Source organism: Hippocampus zosterae, chromosome 12 (assembly GCF_025434085.1).
Source record: "Hippocampus zosterae strain Florida chromosome 12, ASM2543408v3, whole genome shotgun sequence".
Lineage (NCBI taxonomy): Eukaryota > Metazoa > Chordata > Actinopteri > Syngnathiformes > Syngnathidae > Hippocampus > Hippocampus zosterae.
The window spans coordinates 13,856,209-13,875,788 of NC_067462.1; the positions used below are offsets into that span (position 1 = coordinate 13,856,209).

The 19,580-nt window shown below is 45.9% G+C and overlaps 2 protein-coding genes across 3 annotated transcripts in view; both read left to right on the top strand.

Moving 5' to 3' along the window:
* The first annotated feature begins 567 nt into the window (after positions 1-567).
* On the top strand, positions 568-2,971 carry commd6 (COMM domain containing 6). The gene is made up of 8 exons (XM_052082509.1): positions 568-733; positions 950-1,008; positions 1,129-1,194; positions 1,283-1,359; positions 1,433-1,520; positions 1,961-2,041; positions 2,126-2,278; positions 2,350-2,971. The coding sequence occupies exons 1-8, from the start codon at positions 709-711 to the stop codon at positions 2,398-2,400; spliced, it is 600 nt and encodes a 199-aa protein (XP_051938469.1). The 5' UTR covers positions 568-708; the 3' UTR covers positions 2,401-2,971.
* Positions 2,972-4,893: 1,922 nt separating this feature from the next.
* Positions 4,894-19,580, top strand: part of tbc1d4 (TBC1 domain family, member 4) — a 42,978-nt gene continuing 28,291 nt past the window's right edge. For both annotated transcript variants that reach the window (XM_052082467.1, XM_052082468.1), the window contains exon 1: positions 4,894-5,715. In XM_052082467.1, the coding sequence (XP_051938427.1) occupies positions 5,281-5,715 (435 nt within the window). In that variant the 5' untranslated portion in view covers positions 4,894-5,280. The remainder of the gene's footprint in view (positions 5,716-19,580) is intronic.

The following is a 19,580-nucleotide window of genomic DNA, read 5'->3' on the forward strand; positions in this document are numbered from 1 at the left end:
GGGAGTCATCTGCTGTTATGGGTGACATTTTAAAAAATATTTTAAGTTATTTATTCTCACTAAGCATATTTATTTTAATTTAAATATTAAAATGTTATATATTTGCTCCCTATCGTCAGAATAATTTGTTTTTTGCTACCATTTAAAACACATCACCATCTACAGAATGAAATATTCCAGAATTGAGGGCGGGCTTTCGATGCAGTTTTTCTTTTGCTTTCGTATCTGAATGACTCGTCGTGTAGATATAAATGGACACGAACTAGTCACATTACGAAAAGTAAGTATTTATTTATTTTTCTCAAATCAAAAGAACACAGGAATAAACATTGCTAAATAATCACACGTGTAACAATCGGTCTCTGTGTGTTGCATGCAGACGCCAAACAGGGGCGCCATTGTTGTCCATTAAATTTACAGGCGAAAAAGTCAAGTCAGAGATGTTCTACAAATTGAGATCAATTTATCGCAAACAGTTGATATAGGAAGTCGATTGCATTTTTCAATGTCTTCAGGATTACACACATACAGAGAGTGTAGCGACATGTCACCTACCGCTTCACAAAATACAACATTCATTGTTTTTACTGCTTGTTTCTAAATTGAAGAACTGATGATCGTGTTGACCCGGAAGTTGTTTACGTCGCTTTTTTTTAATCACATCATCCACACGTCGGGAACGTTTTTGAGCAAAGCTTAACTCCCAGAATGCCATCGGTGGAACACTCTCTTGGTTTGTCGAAGAAATATTCTTATACGTATGCTGTCATTTAACCTAAAAGTGACCTGCCTTGTTTGTATAACATACAACTGGTTCTGACAACTCCCTAGATAGCGTTATCTTGCTTCGCGGGAACTTGCTAGCTACCTATGCTGTAACTAACTGTTAATGTTTCAGGGTTCATTTGAAATGTATTTCACTTAACTTTGTATTTTCATTGGTTGTAAGGGACAGACAGCGTTGTGGAGAGCGTCTGCAGACTCAATCCGGATTTATTGGCAGAGCACGTAAGTACATACGACACCAGAAATATTCCTCCATTTTCCCCAAAACAAGGCTGTTTCTGCACACCTGAATCAGAATGTGTTGTTGCACCTTCAAATATTAACTTATTTTATCATCTCCAGTGTCAGCACATCCTGAGTTATCTGCAAGGGCAGAAAAAAGGACTTGATTCCGCAGAAATTTGCGACGTGAGCAAATACACATAATGGAATAAGTGCTTGTATACAGTACTTCATTTTTGTGACACACAGAGCTACATTATTATGCTTTGTCCAGATATTTCAGAGAGCCGGAGTCACACTTGGCCATGAATCTCTACAGAGCATCATCAGATTCCTCACAATAACCTTCAGGTATTGTTCAGTGTTGTGGCGCAGGTGTCTAAATATGTAAAATAACATTGACTTAATGCTTTATAATTGGCAGGTCTGCTGCAAAGAGCAAACTGTCTGCAGACGACCTCGTGTCAAGACTAGAACAAGGCAGCAAAAATTGGTCCAAACCTTCACTCAAGGTACAATGTCTTTCATCAATCTGAAAAAAGATGAGCAGTTACTTGGCTAATATACTCCAACATCAATTTTAGTCGTCAAAAATCACACTGAGTGGACAGAAAGAGAAACCAGCTGGTAGAATAGCTTTTGTCAGTAGACATGAGACCCCATGTTGAGCACACAATAAAACCCTTCTTAGTACAAAAATAATTTACTACTTTTGAAGTCAAGGCAGCAAGCTTTACCCATTTCCAAACAAAAATATATAATTACCCATTTCCAAACAAAAATATATAATTTCCGCTGTGAAAGTATATATTCGGGTTGCTGCCAAGCAGCACAACCTAGTTTGCCTCAGTTGCTTGAAAGATGTGTTGACATCTTTTTTTTTCTCTCAATACAAATACTCTTCTCACAATTTTGAAAAAAAAAAAAAACATTTGCCTGCTCCTTACTTCAGGTGCTTCACAGCTTGTGGAGTCAACATGGAGAATCGGTGCAAATCCAGCAGACAGCCCAGGACTTGCTCAGCGTTGGTCGGGTAATCGATACAATAAAGCAGCCTTGCTCATTTTAACCAGGTCCAACTTGTGACCTTAAATGTTAACATTATTGTTGTTTGTAGCTTGTGGACATGCAGTGGAAGTTGGGCATGGCAGTGAGCTCTGACACCTGCCGCTCTCTCAACTCGCCCTTTGTCACCATCCTGCTGAAAATCGCTGAGCCGTCAGGCCAGATCAGCCGGAAGGCTTTTGAGATGACCGTCCCGCAGTTTCAAGTATACATCGGCATGTTTAGTATCATTTATTCCGCTATGATAATATTACTTAACTTTTTGTTTCTTCCTAGAACTTTCACAAGCAGATGAAAGAGCTGGCGGTTGTCATGGAGACTATATGATGGCATATGACTGCACCTGCCAGTGTTTACTGTTGACTCACATTTTCACACTATTGAATGTTTTGTACTGTTGAGTTGCTTTATTCACCACATCGCCATCCAGTAACCTTACATTTCTGACATTCCATAAAAATACCTCCCAAAAAGATAAAACATACAAAATGACAAAAATGACTACGAGTCAGCTCTCACACCAGAAATATAAATTTTTGTGTACGTCATTTGTACAGAACATACCATTAATTACCAAAGGTTGTGAGCACTTACTTTTATTCAGACAAAGTTACAGTATGTTGATTCTTTACTAATGATAAAAACAACCTGAATGGTAGATTTGTAGTCTGAAGCGCAAGTGCATGTTTTACACGGACAGCTCATGTGTTGAGTGCAAACAATACATTTAAAGAAACAAAAGAAAACATGCTGTCAGTGCTTACAGAAATGCAGTTTTGACAGTGTGTGCATAAGAATATGCATAATTTAATAAGGCTAATAAATACACAACGATCTGTAATTTGTACCAAAAATAAAGTCCCTTTATTTGTTCTAGAAATAAACCCGTCTTACCTTTTACAGTCTTCTGTGATGCCTGCATACGTTTTAGCATCGGTGTTGAATACACTGAGGCACAGGCGCCGGCCAGTCCTACTAATGGCTCGGACACGACCTCGAAAGCACGTGGTGTTCATACACCAACTCTATATCACCTATAACCATTTGAACAAGGCCAGGGTTGCAATTGTCATGTCTTTTTCAGGTAATTTTTTTACAAAGTATCAGTACATGCTGCAAAACACTACTTTTTGTTCGTTTATGACACAACTGCTTTGCGGGATCGAAAGCAGCCATACTATGTTTCGTCTTTGTGCCCTTTCCTTTGAGATTGAATGTGAGAAATGTTTCCCCCGTTCCTCAAAAGCAGGAGTGAAAAGTGCTGATCTTGCCAGATTCAACTTTCTTCCACATTCCATGAGAATGAGAACATTCTAAACAACATCATTTATAGCCTTGTTTGGTCTGACACTGTTACATTTTACAAGGGAAATGCTCATAATGGGCGGCCCGGTAGACCAGTGGTTAGCACGTCGGCTTCACAGTGCAGTGGTACCGGGTTCCTCCCTGTGTGGAGTTTGCATGTTCTCCCCGGGCTTGCGTGGGTTTTCTCCGGGTGCTCCGGTTTCCTCCCACATTCCAAAAAACATGCCTGGCAGGCTGATTGAACACTCTAAATTGTCCCTAGGTGTGAGTGTGAGTGCAAATGGTTGTTCGTTTCTGTGTGCCCTGCGATTGGCCGGCAACCGATCCCCCGCCTACTGCCCGAAGACAGCTGGGATAGGCTCCAGCACCCCCCGCGACCCTCGTGAGGATCAAGCGGCTCGGAAGAGGAATGAATGAATGCTCATAATGTGTGAACCGTTTTATTTGTAAGAAATACAAATGTGCGGTGGAACCCCGCTATTCGCAGACTGCATCTGTTGTAGCACCAATACTGTCCTGTGTGAGGCAGCATGAGGCCACCGAGCATCCAAACTACAACACGAAGAAGAAGAAAGTATTCGAAGAATGAAAGAATATAAAATAACTGTCAATATTGTGGTTGGAAATTTCGAATTATTATTGTGACTGGGGACTAGACACGTGACAAGCAACACAACCAGCTGCTCCTCTATTTGTGCACGGCAACACTGTAAGCTTCAGCTCGCTCATAGCCATTGTCAGTATGTGCATACTCTGAAAACCAGACACGAACAGCATGAGCATTTACTAGAAATCAAATCATCTTACAGCCATTGATTGTCAAAGGTAATTTTGTAAAATGGTTTGTGGTCAATCGTGGGTTAAACTGTTATTAAGAGGAAATATCATTTTAGGGGTGGGTGTCAATGTTTTGTCTTTCGTGACGAGTTGGGTTTCATTGTGTACTGCTTTGATGGGCCATGTGAAAAGGGCAAAAGGAAATAACCCCCTGATCTTTTGTTATGGCAATATTTGCGAAGGATAAAGAAGCAGGCGACCAGTTTGGTAAGCACGAGTGCTCCAATGTCTTGGCTGATAAGGTTGCAACTGCTATTTTTGGGGAGCCTTGGATTCACGGCACTTTGTACTAGGTGTGCAGTGGGGGTCTCCCCAGTTGACATCCTTGTTAAAATAAGCGTGACTCCAGAATGAGAAGATATTTTTTCATCCCCCAATGAAATGGTAAAAAAATATCCATCAACTATATGCAGTGTTTATTTTCCCCCAAAACGTTTGCCTAAACAGTCCTCTAATTGAGCAATGATCTGTAATGCAGTTGAACAATGTGATTGACATTGACACACAAAATGTAATTGTCAGGTCCCGACAAAGACGCTCTGTAGGACACCCCGGCACGAAGGGGGAACACACGCGCTTCAGTGAAAAAGGTACTCCCTGTTTTGTTTCTGCGCTGTCACGTTTCTCCACACGGAGGCCCCACCCCTAAACCCTCGCACATGTGCTGTGGATGGGCGGGTTCTCGAGGCGCATGGGCCGCTCCACCTCTCTTCTGCAAGACTGCCTGGAAGGAAAGCGAGACAAGAGGAAAGACGGCCCTGCATACAACGTTTCAGGTATCTTTTAAGGGGAATCGGCATGTCGTCGCTGCAGCCTCGGTTCGTGTGCAGGCCGCGGGGATGTGGGGAGTCTGACGCGTCCCTGAAGAAAGTAAGCACAATCTTGTGTGTACATTGGCGCACTCCTGAGCCACGTTTCTAGCTTGCTTGTATGGACAAAAACAAGAAGACGAGGAAGACAGGAACCTCGGATCAGTGCGTTTTTGTTTGATCATTTTATTCCATCCCCTTTGCCACTTTTGCGACTTTGGGCAGTGGCAATTTTTTTACGCAAAAAAAGTTTTAAATGTCACAGCTGTCCAACATGGAGACCCCCTCGGGTGAGGACGGGAGTCACATACCGGAGAAGAGGTTCCCGCTGATCTACATCGGCTGGTCAGTGCTGGACCGCCGCACTTCGCTGCCAATGCTCCCGTGGCTGGTGGCCGAGATCCGGCGGAGGAGCGAGCGGGGCGACTGCGGCCCCGCCATGCAGCCGCGGGAGGTGCAGTTGGTGCTCCACAGCCCTTTCCTCCGTTGCGTACCATGCTCCTCTTCTTCCTCCTCCTCCTCCAACAACAACTATTCGGTTTTTATCTTCGAGCACAAGGCGCAGCACATCTCCCGTTTCATGCACAACAGCAACGACCTCACCTACTTTGCCTATCTGTTGCGGGCCCACCCCGACAACCCCGAAGCTGAGATGTCCTGTCACGTGTTCAAGGCCAGTGACCCCAACCAGGTACCAAGCAATCACATGCGTCTCTGACACCCCACCCCCCCACCCCTACTTAGCCTCAACCCACCCAGACGTCACCCAACTCAAAATGAACACCATTATCAGGACAACACTGCATGTGAGCAGCACTGTGAATGAGCGATTTACATGTTTGGGATGTTTGCCTCGCAGCTTCTGAAGTTCTGCTTTGACCTTCCTGTGTGGAATCTCTGGCTACCTCCCACATTCCCCCAAAAAACATGCAAGTTAGATGAATTGAATACTCTAAATTTGGGCTGTCAAACTCAACTTTATTTACCGTTTTGGCTTTAACTTGCTGTTATGCCGATGAAGGTCATATGAATGCATAATCACACCATAATACCGGGACATTGCTTTTGCATTTCATTTTTATTTTTAGCAACAGCTTCACTTTGAAATCAGAAGTCTTTGAAAACAGTGACACCCGAATGTTTTAAGGACCAAACTATTTAGTTAAGGTGATATTTGGTGAGAAAATGCTAATATAATAATAATAATAATAATAATACATTTTATTTATAAGTGCCTTTGAAGACACCCAAGGACACTTTACAATAACAAAAAACACAAAACAATACAGGGTTGAGCAGCGGCAGCCAAAACGTGCCAGCGTTCACTCAACCCGATGTGTATGTACACAATATGTACAAAATGAATAGCGAAAATGCATTCCTGGTGCAGATTTTTCAAAAAAATGTAAAGAACAAATCTATTTTGCAAAAAAAATGAAGTACTTGCTTCGTTGGTCCATTGGTTACCGTGTCAACCTCACAGTGCAGAGGTACTGGGTCCCGTGTGGAGTTTGCATGTTCTCCCCAGGCCTATGTGGGTTTTCTACGGGTACTCCATTTTCCTCCCACATTCCAAAAACATGCATGGCAGGCTGATTGAACACTCTAAATTGTCCCGAGGTGTGAGTGTGAGCGCGAATGGTTGTTCTTTTCTGTGTGCCCTGCGTTTGGCTGGCAACCGGTTCAGGGTGTCCCCCACCGACTGCCCAAAGACAGCTGGGATAGGCTCCAGCATGCCCGGCCACCCTTGTGGGGATAAAGCAGATCGGAAAATGGATGGATGGGCAGCAACAAATGATTTGGCAAGCCAGGTCCAATCCTTGTGTCTGACACCTATGCTCTAATTTGTTCATATGTGTGAGTGTTTGGGCCTCTTCAGAGTCTTGTTTTTGCTCATGAACTTCCTTCTCCTATATGAACCAGACGATCTGAAAGTACCTGGATGATATGTCGTTTGAATTCTAAAGACACTTAGGGAAGTTGGCACGATGCATCCTTTCAAGCGACCTTGAGCCAAGGTCGCTTGAAAGGAAAAAAGGAGATATACAGTATAGGAAGGAAATGAGATACATTGCCAGGGGTAAACATAACAATTTCGTTCTGGTTCTCAAAGAAGCACCAGAGGTTGTTGCTATTTGTGCAAAATGTTTTTCCGGAACCCAACAACATCATTGTATGAACTTTTGGGACTGCACAATTTGTTATTTTGATGCAGTTCTCTAGGATAGTGGGCAACTCATCTTTTTTGCACCATAGATCGGTTTTATGTAAAAACAATTTCGGGCTGGACGATATGGCAAAAAAGTTCTGCGATACTTTGGTTCATCTTACATAAGATGTTAAGCTATAGAAGGTTACTTGTGATTTGAATGTTGATTTTCTGTCACCCTATGCTCTGTTGTTGTCACTGTGCATGCGTGTCCAAGTGTGTGTGTGAGTGTTTGTGAATGTGGGAGGAGGGGATTTTTTTGCGCTGTGTATTCCAACATTTCTTCTGAGGGAACACTCATTTTCTTGTTGTTCAGCGCTCTCCTACTGTAACAGTACACAGATTCACACCCCTGTTGTGAGTAGCTGCTACTTTGCTGTATGTGTCAACCTAACTTGGAACAGCTGTATTCCAGACACATCGATTGGCTCTTCGTGTTTGTCTGTCAGAAAATGGAAAAATACAATCTACCCAAGTGTAGTCTCGCTCGTATGTCTTCCAAGGAAGTTAGTTCGCAAACATGTTTAGGGTTTTGTCACTGAGCCCTAAAATACATTTTTAGTCGTAGTGACTTGACAGCATGACAGAGCCGCCCACGAACACCGCTGTGTCTTTGGTGGTTCCTCCCAACGTCGCTGCAACGTTTGCAATTCAACTTAAAATGAGAAATGCCGAAATGTACAAAGCAGTTCACTGAATCCATCTAATAGGTTCACAGAAGCATAAGTTCAGTTTCGTTCTTGACTGACATAACAGGAATGGATTCTCATCTGCCAATCCTCTCTCTCTCTCTCTCTCTCTCTCTCTCTCTCTCTCTCTCTCTCTCTCTCTCTCTCTCTCTCTCTCTTCTCGCTCTCTCAAAAAAAGCAAATTACCTTGCGGCACAAATATACAGTGACATCTTTGGCACACATTCAAAATTTTCTGTGCAATGGTGCACCACTTATGGACACCTCTGTACTCTATATTACCCACAATTCCTAACAACAGCAATAAGCAACAGGCCATCAACGGACTTTACAGATTACACAAACATAGTCAAGAGTTTCACAGTAGAAACTGTAAAAATAATCATTAAACTTACTTTTTTCTTTTTAAACGAAGTCAGTGTAAGTGCTCAGTAAATTAAGTGGAACTGAGTATTCAGTGTCAAACGCACTCGGGTATTATTACTGTGATAATCACATATATTAAATCTATCGTCCCTGATATTATTACTGATACAAAATCGGTTATGTCCTCACATTGTTAACATCAGCTTGAAGTAGAAATAGGCATATGCATTTTAAAATACACAACTTTTGTTCAAGAGCAGATTTGGCATAAAAAAAAAATACTATCCATGTAGACTTTCTTCCAAGATGAAAAGGGCAAATCCATTTAGCAGGAAGCATGATTAAGATTTTTTTTTAAACTTCTGTGGACAAAATAGGTTTTAGGTTTGACACCTGTGTGCCACAGAAAATGGATTGTCGGCCTAGACGTTGCATTTGAATGCTGGTTTGTTCCATCACGACATAGAGCAATCCTCTATCTTTGACATCAGAGCACTCAAAGTTAAGAGCTTTGACCTTTCAAAAGATGACAGCTATTACCTTTCCTCACAACTCCGCATCCAGACTGAAAATGTGCAAAGCCCCACATTTAACCAGATAGCCTCCGGAGACTGGTCTATCAACTGTGTGTGTCCATCCATGCATTATCTGAGTCGCTTATCCTCATGAAGTCACAGGCATGCTGGAGCCTATCCCAGCAGTCTTCGGGCACTCAATTTCCTTATATTGTTTGTTGCCTTTTAAGACAAATACAAAGTTTCTGTAATAGGGTCTCTAGTTCTGATCTAATCATGTTTTGCCATTTTAGTGTAAAGCAGAAGTGACAATCCTCCATTTATCAATCATTGAATGGCTAGCTCCACCTACACGAGTGAATCGTTGCGCACTACTGCGACCAATAGCCCCCGATTGCTTGAAACCGACCTCCCCGAGGTCAGCGGTGCTGCACAGTGGAAAAGTGTCACAAGTGCATTCAGAAACATGTTCAGTCCCACTCAACATGAGCAAGCTGTGACCGGTAATACCCCCAATGAAAGTGGGCCAAGAAGTAAGACGGTATGTCGTAGCTGTTTTGGAACACGTTCATAGTTTAAAAGCTGCAAATGTACACTGAACTAAATGGTACTACTTGGTAGAAATGGATTTCAGAATTAGATTAGATGACTCGTCAGAATTATACGACACCTCAGAGGCAGCCTTTTATGTATGTCATCTATTGTGTCTGTTTTTGTGATAAGGCGCGTGGCAGGATTAACTTTCCAAAATCAAAATCCAGTGTGCTAGCTTTGTCATCCGGTGCCCTAAATACTAGTCAAGACCAATAATCTACCGAATGTGATTAAAAGGCACATTCAGTGACATGCTTGTCACTCATCATCAAGGATGTTTGTGTTTGCGTTCAGTCAGGGCCGTACAAATCCAGGCCGAAGGCCAACAAAGGATACGAAGATAGATGCAAACATCCTGAAAACCTGACCGTTGTGAAACCTTAGAGCAGGTGTCACCAACATTTTTGAGGGTGAGAGCAACTTCATGTGTACCGATTGTGTGAAGGGCTACCAAATTGATACACGTCTGAAATAACATATTTGTCCAAAATACCTTCAATAATATGAGGATGTGTTATTTTTAATACTTGATGATTTAAATTGTCAGACTTTGATCGTGTTTCGAAATGTCTCACAGTACTGCCAATGTTTGCATTTTTAAATCATAATTTCTACTAGCAAATCACAATGTCCAGGCACTGGCGGGCTACTCAAGTGGTCTTCACGGGCTACCTGGTGCCCGCGGGCACCATGTTGGTGACCACTGCCTTAGAGGCATGTCCTGATTTTTAATAATCATGTTGGACTTTTGAGACTAGCTTGATATCGGTGCAGGCACGGCATATTAAAGAGTGCTAATGCTGGCCTGAATAACAGGAAATGCTTAAATGTTTCCATGAATCTCATGTAAGAAAAAAATGATTGTAAGTGAAGATGTTATTGTGGACTGAAAAATGAAGTTTAAACAAACAAAAACATTGTGATGATCTTAACCAAAACATTGATCATATTTTTGCCAATGTCTTCGAGATTGCTGTGGTATGATGTGTAAAAATACAAATTCAATGGTTCGTGTATTTCGGCTCTGCGATGGTATTTCTCAGCTCAATGTGTTCTTTTCAAGGAAGTCAGATTGTGAATTCTAAGTAAGCAGAGAACAATTCATCTTAGAAAAAATGCAATGCATAAAAAATGAAAATGTCATCGCAATTAATAGCAACATTCTTGCTCGACTGGTTCAAACAGAATAATTGGAGGAAATTTCTGTCAAGAGAAACTACAGCGTAAAACAAAAGGCCATACAGCTCATCTTTTCTACTGCACAAGCAATATCATCTATGGAGGGGGGTTCTTCATTTCTTGCACAAAATTGCGGAATAAGGTGTCTATTTGAGGGAGAGAGGTGTCTTATTTGCTGCACAAAAGTCGTGCTGTAATCAAACTGTTCTCGTTTTAAAACAATGGCGTAAAAAAGGGAGTAATTTTGTAAGTCATTTTAGTTTGGATTTAACTTTTGGGGGTGGGGTTGCTGAGATTCTGATGACACTGCGTTTCACAAAATGTTTTTTTTCCCATGTTGTAACATGAACCATCGATTTCCTGCCCCCGTTTTTTCTTGGAACCTGGAGAACTTCAGCAGTCCTTCCCCCCGCCTCCCAAATCACATATTGGGTTGTCACGTTTTGTGCTGCCCTCAAATGTAACTGCGCTCCATCACGTTTCTTGTGGAATTTGTGGAAGTGTATGAGCCAGGAATGGCCGTGAGCAATGAAGCCGTGGCAGATTTAAGACCCGGATGCTTTCGAGGAGTCTCACCTATCACTCCTTCACGTTGCTGAATGTACCTCAGTCAGAGAGATATTACGCAAGAGAAACCGGTTTGGCAGTCAGTGGCTGGGCGAACCACATGGAATGCACTTCCCATTCCATTTGTGCACTTTTCACATGTGCAGGGTTTAATTGATGACAGTTGATGATACTCTACTGTGCTTCTTATTGTGGTCGTTTGGTTATTTTTAGCTGTGACATGCATGATTCCAAACCTATAATTAGCCTTGAATGTGAGACGAGAGAACATCAGAGCGACGACTTTTATTGCACAGAAGTTTGATTGGACGAAAATATCACATTTGTGGTGAGGTGGAAGAACGTAATGTTTAACTGGAGGGGGAATCTGAACACAATGTAATCACAAAATGTGCTTGTGCCTCGCTCGACAGGGTTGGCTGCTTGCTGGACTTGAAAGACAACCTCATGCAAGGCTTTGTTGTTGCAATACGTAGTGTATGTGGGACTCTCAGAACTCCATTAAAAGTTGCTCTAGTTCCATATTAACGAATGCCTTTTGCAAATTATATTTCATCCTTGTGAAGGAATGTGGCAGTTAATCTCGAAAGCCATCCCGAGAACCTCGAAACCTTCACGCATTTTTGGAGTCTGGCGTAACAATTTTATCGGCTTAGCTGGGACAGAGCCCAGTTGCAATCTGATCCCTCGCCGTTTCAACTGAAGCACCCGTGCATCGCCACTTTTTGTTGAATACACGTTTTAGTGCAGCGATAACGCTTCTTCGTACTGCCCCCGACCCCACCATCATTTTCTCATAAATTCCGATTTTATTCCCATAAGAATCCAAAAGCACTTGTGCAACTATACATTTTCAGATCATCGGTTTGTGGTAACTGGACTTTGCCGTTATGATAGCTTTGAATAGCACCCAGTAGAGTCCACCAGGCAGGGTGTTCTGAATTTGAATCTGACCCGAATCATACGCATGCATTGATGTGCATTATTTTATAAATAATCATCCATTAAAAAATAAATAAATGCATATTTTGTAATTTTGCGGAGCAAATTCTTTTCTGCATCTTTATTTGTATCTCATCGAGGTGTGTTATGATAACAGAGTTTTTTTGGTGGGGTATCATTGAATCATACACATACACGTGGACCAAGTGTTTCCGGTCGGTGGGGCCTATTAAGCCGTCTGCCGTCCCGCATTGCTAAAAGGTGACAGACATCATGTCTTGTTTTGTTTTAAAATGGGACACAAGCTCATGCTCACTTTTGCCGTCATCAAGCAGTGGAAAGATTCCATAAGCGTCGTGCAAACACATGACTGTGGTCAAGTGCCTTGAGAGAATCCGTCATTCCTCCTCCGGACCAACAAAGGCACAATACATACACTATTTCCTCGTGTGTGCTTTAAGTTGCACGATTGAACAAACGTTCATGAATGTTCATGACCTGTATACAGTAATACAATTTTTTTCATACTTTCAGAGCATTCAGCCTGCATTCAAGCAGTTTGTTTTCACCCATTTCTTGTTCCTATGTTACCCAAGAAGTCTAATCAACCTGAATCTCCATGACAACGTGTTGCACCTTGCTGTGATTACAAGGGGTTTGGCTTCGTGGCGGTGACAAAACAGCATCAACCTGTGCCATCATTTGATTTAGGTGGCGGTTTGATATGTTGAAGCCAGGGTGGGAACCGTCACAAAGCAGTCAAAGCGACAGAGAACTTACTTTTGAGCGCCTTTGTCAAAAATACCCATATTTGCCTGTCACTTTATCGATGACAGATGACGATGCAATACTTTGCCATTATTATTGTATAAGCTCCACGAAGGCACACATGTTTACATTTGGAAAGACTGATAGTCATGATATTAGCAATAAATTACAGGGTGCCCCAAAAGTTTCTATGTATGTGTTTTTTAATAGAGCTGCCCGATACTGAAAAAATATATGTATAGAATATGGGTGATGAAAATTGAATTGCGATGTTGATTTTATTCTCTCTCTCTCTCTCTCTCTATCTCTGTGTATATATATATATGTATATATACACAGTATACACCAGGGGTGGGCAAACGTTTGTTGACAGTCCATATCAAACATCAACAAAACAAAAAGCATGAAAGTGCTGTATTAATATACTTTTTTAAATGACAACACTGACCTATTTTAGCTTGTGCATTGCTGCAGATGGGTTGTGATCAGACCAGTAGAAGTAGAGCGATACAGAGGTCCTAGGTGGTCGAAAAGACCCCCACCCCCCTGTTCTGCAACTTCAAGTCAATGCGCCACCTTGCGGTGAAATTGCCTGTCAATACAAGTCCAATTGAAATTAATGCAATCATTCACACTGAACCTTAATTGTGGACCAACCTTCGGCGGGCCGGATTAAAAAGACCAACGGGCCGGCCGGATTCGGCCCGCGGACCGTAGTTTGCCTACCTCTGGTATACACCCACACACACAGACGGTGTGATTGTATCAGCTACAGTTGGTGTTGTGTGCTTTTAATGGGAAATGCTTTCGAGCTGATTGTCTTGCAAGAGTGGCTGACTGACCTTGACGGTCCGGATGGAAATGCTATCAAACACATCGGAAGGCCGTCAGTATTCTTTTGTCTGCCAAACATAGAAGTAAAATATAATCTTTCCCAGGGGTTTTACAAGAGTTTGTTTGCAGAGATACACTGTTTGTACTTGTTCGTGCACGCAAGTCATCAAAGTGTATTTTTCCACTTCTACGGCACCGGTTGCAACCAAACCCGACGGAACAGATACTGTCTCAGCGTCCCTGAAAGTCTCTGATTTGTTGCTGCCTGTTGTGATATCTGTCCTAGGAAAGCATGGGCGTTCCCTGGCTGCTTGCCTGGCTGCCTGTCATCTTTACCAGTGCACTGCTTGGTCTCTATTGGTGTTTTCAAGGCTGCATTAGTTCTTATCTGCTGCCATTTTTAACCGTGGATTATTAAGACTGGTAACAGGAAGTCCATTTCACATTAGTTTATCAGCCAACTAATATTAAAGGGGACATTCTAATCGCTTCTATCCATATAGTTTTATATATATATATATATATATATATATATATATATATAAAACTGTCACGTCACGTGCCCGCCAGCAGGTGGCGGGCTTTTCCCTCAGCCAACTGCACACCTGTCCGTAATTTCGGGCTGATTATCCTCCTTTATTAAGAGGCTCCAGCAGTCCTCTCACTGCCGGAGAATTCCACACCGTGCCATTTTTCTCTCGTGCTAATTCCTCTATTGATGATTACTCGTTGCCTCGTTGCCTTTTTGCCTTACGGTCATCTCTCTTGTTATTCGTGTTGCCTCTAAATTGTATACATCTATATTGCCTAATCAGTTCTCCCTCGCACTTTGTTTTTTCAGCGAGCGTTTTCGGTTGTTTCCTTATTTCTTCCCTGGTCCTTATTTGACCAGCGTTTTTGTTACTGTTTCCCTGTCGGGCTCTTTCTGTTCGTTATTAAAAACTTTTTGTGTTCATACAAGATCTTTTCGTGTCTGCTTTACCTGGGATCCAACTCGTTATTTTGTTGTGCACAAGGCGATCTTTCATCGTCTAGGGCACAACGTGACAGAATTCTCCGGCCACCATGGATCCCGCAGACATCGAAAAGATATTGTCCGCTCTTTCCCGACAAGAGCAACAGATGAGTCAGCACGGCCAAGCCATTTCGGAACTCCGCGGCGCGGTCTCCATGCTGGCTCATCGGTTCGATGAATTAGAACCTCGGTTGGTCCGGGTGGAGGAGCAAGGACCATCTCCCCCCAGGGTTCGTTCAATCATTCCTGAAGCGCCCTCTTATCCTACTATGACGAGGGAACCATCGCTTCCACACCCCCCTCGCTACGGGGGTGAGCACGGGCAGTGTGGACACTTCCTCCACCAATGCTCCCTCATTTTCGACCAACAACCATCTACGTCCACTAATGACGCCGCGAGAGTGGCTTATGTTATGAGCTTGTTGACAGGTCCGGCGGCGTCATGGGCGATAGCAACCAGTGACGCGAAGCCGAATCTCCGTACTTCGTTCCCCGACTTTGTGGCAGCGTTCCGCCGGGTGTTCCACCATCCCGTGCGGGGCAGAGAGGCAGAGGGCCGGCTACTCGCCCTCCACCAGGGAGAGCAATCGGTAGCAGATTACTCCATCGAGTTCCGGATCCTGGCCGCCCAGAGTGGATACGGTGATCGGGCGTTGTGTGGTCTGTTTCGCCGCGGACTAAACCCTCAACTCAAGGACGAGCTGGCGACCCGCGACCACAGCACCGACCTGGAGGAGTTAATCGACCTCTCCCTCCTCATGGACAATCGCCTGAGGGAGCGAAGCCGGGAGCGTGGAGGTGACCGGTTCCAGTTCCGGCGTACATCCACGGAGGAACAGATGCAGCTGGGAGGCAAGGGCGTTGGTGCGGAGGAAGGAAGGCGTCGTTTCAGCGATCGAGCGACGACTGACAGCGCTCAACCATCTCCTCACGCCGCAACCAGCTATCCGGGGTCGTCATTCCATGTCCACCCCGAGAACTGTGAGTCACGACCCCGCGCGTCACCCCCCGAGTCTAGGCGAGTCGACACGCGACCGGGACACCCCAGCAGACTTGAGCTCGAGGGGGAGATATTTGGTGGGTCCCGGTCAAGGCAGGTTCGGGCCCTGGTAGACTCAGGAGCGGATGACTGTTTAATGGACACCGATCTCGCGTCCGAGCTGCGTTGTTTTTTGGAGGAATTGATAGATAAGAAGCGGGTTCGTGATCTTGATGGGCGTCTCCTGACGGTAGTAACGCATAGAACGGAGCCGCTAAAACTTCTACTCTCCGGCAATCATATCGAGCATCGCCGGTTTTACGTAATGCGGTCCTGCAATGCTCCGATCATCCTCGGATTACCCTGGCTTAAGACACATAACCCCGTGATTTCCTGGGCACGCCCGGCAATAGATAGCTGGGGCCAGTATTGTTATCAGCACTGTCTACAATCGGCCGTCGGGAAGCACGAACGTGTCACACCCCCCGAGGAGATCTGCCTTGACGGAGTGCCGGATTGCTATCGGGATCTTAAGGAAGTGTTCAGCGAGGATCGTGCACGCTCTTTGCCCCCACACCGCCCCTACGATTGCGCTATAGACCTGCAGGCGGGCGCTCCGTTGCCGACCTCGCGGCTGTATCAGGTGTCCCAACCCGAGCGCGAGGCGTTGACGGAGTACATCAACAGCTCGCTCGCTGCAGGTCTCATTAGACCATCGCGTTCACCGTTGGGGGCGGGTTTTTTCTTCGTAGGGAAGAAGGACAAGACCCTGCGACCCTGCGTAGACTATCGTGGATTAAACGAAATTACAATTAAGAATAGATACCCGCTACCCTTGTTGGACTCCGCCTTCGCCCCATTACAATCAGCCACCATTTTCTCAAAATTAGACTTACGCAGCGCTTACCACTTGGTTCGCATCCGGGAGGGTGACGAGTGGAAAACAGCTTTTAAGACCCCTCTGGGTCATTTCGAATACTTGGTTATGCCTTTTGGGCTGACAAACGCTCCTGCCGTGTCCCAGAACCTGATCAACGACGTTTTAAGGGACATGATTAACATTTTTTGTTTCGTTTATCTTGACGACATTTTGATTTTTTCCCGGTCATTACACGAGCATCAGCAACACGTTAGGCTGGTGCTACAACGTCTACTGGAAAACCGGCTCTTCGTCAAGGCAGAAAAGTGTGAATTCCATGTCCCCGTCATCTCCTTCCTGGGGTTCATTATCGAACAGGGCAGGTTAAGAGCGGACCCCATTAAGACGCGTGCAGTCACTAACTGGCCGGTTCCTACCAATCGCAAGGAACTGCAGCGCTTTTTGGGGTTCGCCAACTTCTACCGACGCTTCATCCGCGGTTACAGTCAGAAGGCGCTCCCCTTAACCCGCCTTACGTCCATTAAAATCCCATTTAAGTGGGACCCGACCGCGGATGCGGCATTCGCGAACCTGAAGGCGGCGTTTACTAGTCCCCCCGTACTACAACATCCTGACCCTGATCTTCCTTTTATCGTGGAAGTGGACGCCTCGGATTCAGGGGTGGGTGCGGTGCTGTCCCAACGTTCTCCGGTCGACCAGAAGCTGCACCCCTGCGCCTTCTTCTCCCGTCGACTCAGTGCTGCCGAGTCCAACCGTGAACTGTTGGCAGTAGTGACCGCCTTGCAGGAGTGGCGGCACTGGCTCGAGGGGGCAAAGGAGCCTTTCACGGTCTACACGGATCATAAGAACCTCGCTTATCTCCGCTCCGCCAAAAGACTAAACGCCCGTCAGGCCCGGTGGGCCCTCTTCCTCACCAGGTTCGACTTTGTCCTCACCTACTCTTCCGGGTCTAAGAACACTAAGCCCGACGCCCTTTCCCGTCTCCACGAACCTGCGGGGAGGGACCGATCCCCGGAGACCATCCTCCCGACCCAGTGCATCGTGGGGGCCGTCCAATGGGAGATTGAGCAGCGGATCCAGGCAGCCCTGGAGGGGGTTCAGGTGCCGGCGGGGTGCCCAGCGGTGAGGCTGTTCGTACCTCCGCCCCTCCGATCTGAGGTTCTGCAGTGGGGACATGGGTCCAAGGTGGCATGTCACCCCGGGGTGAACCGGACGGTGCAACTCGTCGGCCAGCGATTCTGGTGGCCGGAGCTCCGTAGTGACGTGACGGAGTTCATCAAGGCCTGCACCTCCTGCGCCTGCGGCAAGTCGTCCCATCAACCTCCGGCGGGACTGCTCCAGCCGTTGCCCATTCCTCCTCGCCCGTGGTCCCACATCGCACCGTGCCTCCCTTCTTCCCGGGGTCGAACTGTCATGCTCACGATCGTGGACCGCTTCTCCAAGGCTGCTCATTTTGTGCCTTTGTCCAGGTTGCCGTCGGCGCTGGAGACCGCCGACCTCCTCGTCAAACACGTCTTCCGTCTCCACGGCATTCCGGCGGACATCGTGTCGGATCGGGGGCCCCAGTTCGTGTCTCGCGTCTGGAAGCGGTTCTGCCCTCGGAGCTACGGCCAGCCTGACCTCGGGATACCACCCCCAGTCCAATGGACAGGCTGAGCGCGCCAATCAGGATCTGGGGGCGGCCCTCCGCTGTGTGTGCCTCCACCGTCCCGCATCCTGGGTCGACCACTTACCCTGGGTGGAATATGCCCATAACACCCTCGTCTCTTCCGCCACAGGCAGATCACCATTCATGACGGCTTACGGGTACCAGCCACCGTTGTTTCCATCCCAGGAGGGGCAGGTGGAGGTCCCTTCTGTACAGCACCACCTTAAACGGGCCCATCACGTGTGGAAGGAGGCCCGGGCTGCGTTGTCCCGCACTGCGACCCGGAACCGGCAGATCGCAGATCGTCGTCGGCGCCCGGCGCCCTCATATGTGGTGGGACAGAAGGTGTGGCTGGCAACGAGGGATCTTCGCCTGGCCGGCACGTCTGCAAAACTGGGACCCCGATTCACTGGACCATTTGAGGTCGAGGCCGTCATCAGTCCCGTCGCAGTCAGGCTCCGTCTACCGGCCTCCATGAAGGTTCACCCCGTGTTCCACGTCTCCCTGCTCAAGCCTGTGTCTTCCAGCACCTTGGCGCCTCCTCCCACTCCGCCGCCACCTCCGCGGGTGGTCGATGGTGGTCCGGTGTACGCGGTACGTGCCATCCTGGACTCTCGGCGCAGGGGCAGGGGTTTCCAGTACCTGGTCGACTGGGAGGGCTACGGGCCCGAGGAGCGGCTATGGGTGCCCCGCTCCTGGATCCTTGATCCGTCCCTTTTGCGCGACTTCCACACTGCTCATCCGTCCAAGCCGGGTAGTCCGCCGGGAGGCGTCCATTGAGGGGGGGGTACTGTCACGTCACGTGCCCGCCAGCAGGTGGCGGGCTTTTCCCTCCACCAACTGCACACCTGTCCGTAATTTCGGGCTGATTATCCTCCTTTATTAAGAGGCTCCAGCAGTCCACTCACTGCCGGAGAATTTCACGCCGTGCCATTTTTCTCTCGTGCTAATTCCTCTATTGATGATTACTCGTTGCCTCGTTGCCTTACGGCCATCTCTCTTGTTATTCGTGTTGCCTCTAAATTGTATACATCTATATTGCCTAATCAGTTCTCCCTCGCACTTTGTTTTTTCAGCGAGCGTTTTCGGTTGTTTCCTTATTTCTTCCCTGGTCCTTATTTGACCAGCGTTTTTGTTACTGTTTCCCTGTCGGGCTCTTTCTGTTCGTTATTAAAAACTTTTTGTGTTCATACAAGATCTTTTCGTGTCTGCTTTACCTGGGATCCAACTCGTTATTTTGTTGTGCACAAGGCGATCTTTCATCGCCTCGGGCACAACGTGACAATATATATATATATATATATATATATATATATATATATATATATATATATATATATATATATAAGTTAAGTAGAGCTGCAGTGTTGT